The 2814-nt window shown below is 40.2% G+C and overlaps 1 protein-coding gene across 1 annotated transcript in view; it reads left to right on the top strand.

Annotated features, from left to right (window-relative positions):
- Window positions 1-1260: 1260 nt before the first annotated feature.
- The window catches only part of LOC107089095 (B-cell lymphoma/leukemia 11A-like), a 43465-nt gene continuing 41911 nt past the window's right edge, over window positions 1261-2814 (top strand). Inside the window, exon 1 of the mRNA XM_015381657.1 lies at window positions 1261-1666. Coding sequence (XP_015237143.1) covers window positions 1612-1666 — 55 coding nt within the window. The 5' untranslated portion in view covers window positions 1261-1611. The remainder of the gene's footprint in view (window positions 1667-2814) is intronic.

Here is a 2814-nt window from a genome sequence, read left to right as displayed (position 1 = left end):
GGATGGATGGATGGATGGATTGATGTCTCATGGTTATAAATACATACACGTTATGAAGTGTTATTTAAAGTGCTCTCTTTTGAGGAAAACAAACCTGAGAGAAAAAGCTTTAAGGTGTGGACACTGAGCTTTCCTTTAACAAAACCTTTGAAAAAACAAAATACATTTGCATCACATGCAAGAAAAACACAGTTTTTAATTCAATTTAGTTTATTCATAGCACCAATTCACAACACATGTCATCTCAAGGCACTTTACAATTAAACCAGATCATACAATCAAATTGATTCAACATTTTCTATCTAAGGAAAACCAGTTGATTGCATCGACTCATTTCCACTGTAAACATTGTCTTTAAGTTGACCTTAAAAATAAAGTAACTATATTTATTAGCCACCACAAAAAAAGAAAAAAAAAGTCATCAACAACAGAACAAGACAAAAGAACGAATATCAAAAAGATGCAAAAATATTTCAAAACGATTCAAGTTTTTTTTTTTTTTTTTTACATTTCCTCTTTCACTGGACAAACGATAGAAATAACTAAAACTATCTTTGATTAAATGTATTTACCGTTAATTTGAGTAGGTAAATTAGATAGTTTGCCAATGGAATGGTATATTTACTCTTAAAATAAGATAATTGGATAAGATGCACTTGAAATAAGACAACGCAATTGTGTTTTCTTATTTTAAATTGTAAATTGTCTTGTTCCATCAGGAAAATGTCTCTTTTACCTCCTCAATCCAAGAACAAATGCACTTATTTAAAAAAAAAAAATACTTATGTAGATTTTGTTTGTTTGTTTTTTTATTTATTTTTTATTTTTTTTACCAGTGTTTGTTTTCTGAAGATTAACATTTTATTGTGAGTTTGTTAGTTTCCATCTTATTCCTAACATGAACCCCTGAAGAACCATAAGCTGTTCCCACAACATGTAAAATCCAGACACATGTGAACACAGGCTTTTTTTTTTTTTTTTTTAAAAGAAGCCTATTCTGTCTATTTCTTGTCGTGCTCTGTTCTCTAATTTGCATACGCTGCGTACTAGCTAAATTGATCCTCTACTACATCCACGCTGTGCTGCGCAATCTCCCTGCTCCATGCGCTCTGTGGCGGTCCTACCCCTCTCCCATAGCCCAGCCCCCTTGATCTCCTTCGTCCACTGGTATGTACAGGGTGTCTCTCTCTCTTCCATAGGTAGTCCATAATGAGTGTCCATTGGTTTTCATTAAGGCTTGCCCCCTCCCTCCCACTGGCCTGCTTCACCCATCCCATGTTTTCTATGTCTCAGTCCGTTCACCGCCCGACGTTCAAGTTCGTAGGAACGTCACGTCCGCACTTGAACTTGCAGCTCAGGGGGGGCTTCACCGTATACCCCATCACTCACCCTCTCTCCCTCTTTGGAGGAAAAGTCATGAAGAGCTCCACACAGCCCGTTGCGCGTTACGCATCCCGCTCCGTCTGACCCGCAGATCCGCTTCTGCTTTTTGTCCCTCTTCCTCCTTCATCCAGATGACAGACGCATCAAATGAAGATTTTTTATTTGGAGTGTACCTCTTAGGATTGGATTTCCCGATGTGAACTCGGCTGAGAAGCCCTTTGCCGAACCATGTCTCGTCGCAAGCAAGGCAAACCCTTGCACTTGAGCAAACGGGAGTTTTCGCGTAAGTGGGAATTATTCGCCTTTCGTTTTTATTCTAAACCCCTTCACTGATCCACTTATTGCCCCTTTCATTTCTTTTAAATACTACTTCATTGGGTCAATTGTAAAGGTGCGAGGGCACCGACACATGTTGTTCCCAGATATGTGAGGATCTCCAGGGTGAAAAGTTCCGACAGGAACCTCCGCACTAGAGGTAGTTGTATAACTAGTCATCAAGGTTTCTTTCGCCATTAAAGGGCATGAGTGAGTGAGCTTTATGGCCAGAGACCTTTGGCTGCATGTGAAGGAAGCCAGGCTTCACAGTTGCGGACATTCACCCACAACTTCCCGTGTGTAGCTTCCAATGTCCCTGAACTACTACAGTCTGGATCATCTGGCTGCAATGTTTGTGCGTATTTGGACACAGGGAAGAACAGGATAGTGTTTACATACACACACGTTAACAGCGCGGGGAACTGTCTGTGCCATGGCGAAAGGAAAGAGTACATTTTCTTCTCAACACAGGATGTAATTACATTACACTATTTAACAGACATGTTGTGCTATGTGATCAAAACTAATATAGACAGAAAAATCCTATTGGGAGCTCAGGTTTGTGGTAGAAATGCCGTTTTACGCACACCGTGAGGCGATGTGGTTCAGCTTTTAGGCGCTGCAACGGTTTCTTTAACGCAACATTTATGTATTTTATCGTAGTGAGTGACAGCAGGAAGCCGAGAAGCGTCGCATCAACTGGTTCCTCACGGATCAGTGATGACGAGGATGCTTTTTATACTCAAACACACACAAAAACACACGTGGGGTGCTGTTGTTAAACTAAATCCAACTTGGTGACAGAAATCAGGAGGGTTTGTACTCCGTTCCACCTTAATTGGGGTTATTGCTGTTGTCTGTACGTCGAAATCAATAATGGGTTGATTTGCTTAACCTGATATACCCATGCCCAATAGAAAAATTGGTAGGGGGGCGTTGCCAGTTGGGGGCGCACTGTGATTGCGCTACTTTGCAAGGGTTGGTGGTAGTACAAGTTGGGGGTGTGGGGTGCCCCTTATTCACCTGAACTTGATCTACTTTGTCCATCTGCTACCAAATAAATAAACAAGTGTATATATATATATATATATATATATATATATATATATATATATA

This window comes from Cyprinodon variegatus, unplaced genomic scaffold (assembly GCF_000732505.1).
Source record: "Cyprinodon variegatus isolate N-32 unplaced genomic scaffold, C_variegatus-1.0 Scaffold238, whole genome shotgun sequence".
NCBI lineage: Eukaryota > Metazoa > Chordata > Actinopteri > Cyprinodontiformes > Cyprinodontidae > Cyprinodon > Cyprinodon variegatus.
Note: the sequence above shows the minus strand (reverse complement) of the source record. Positions and strands in the feature narration are given on the sequence as shown.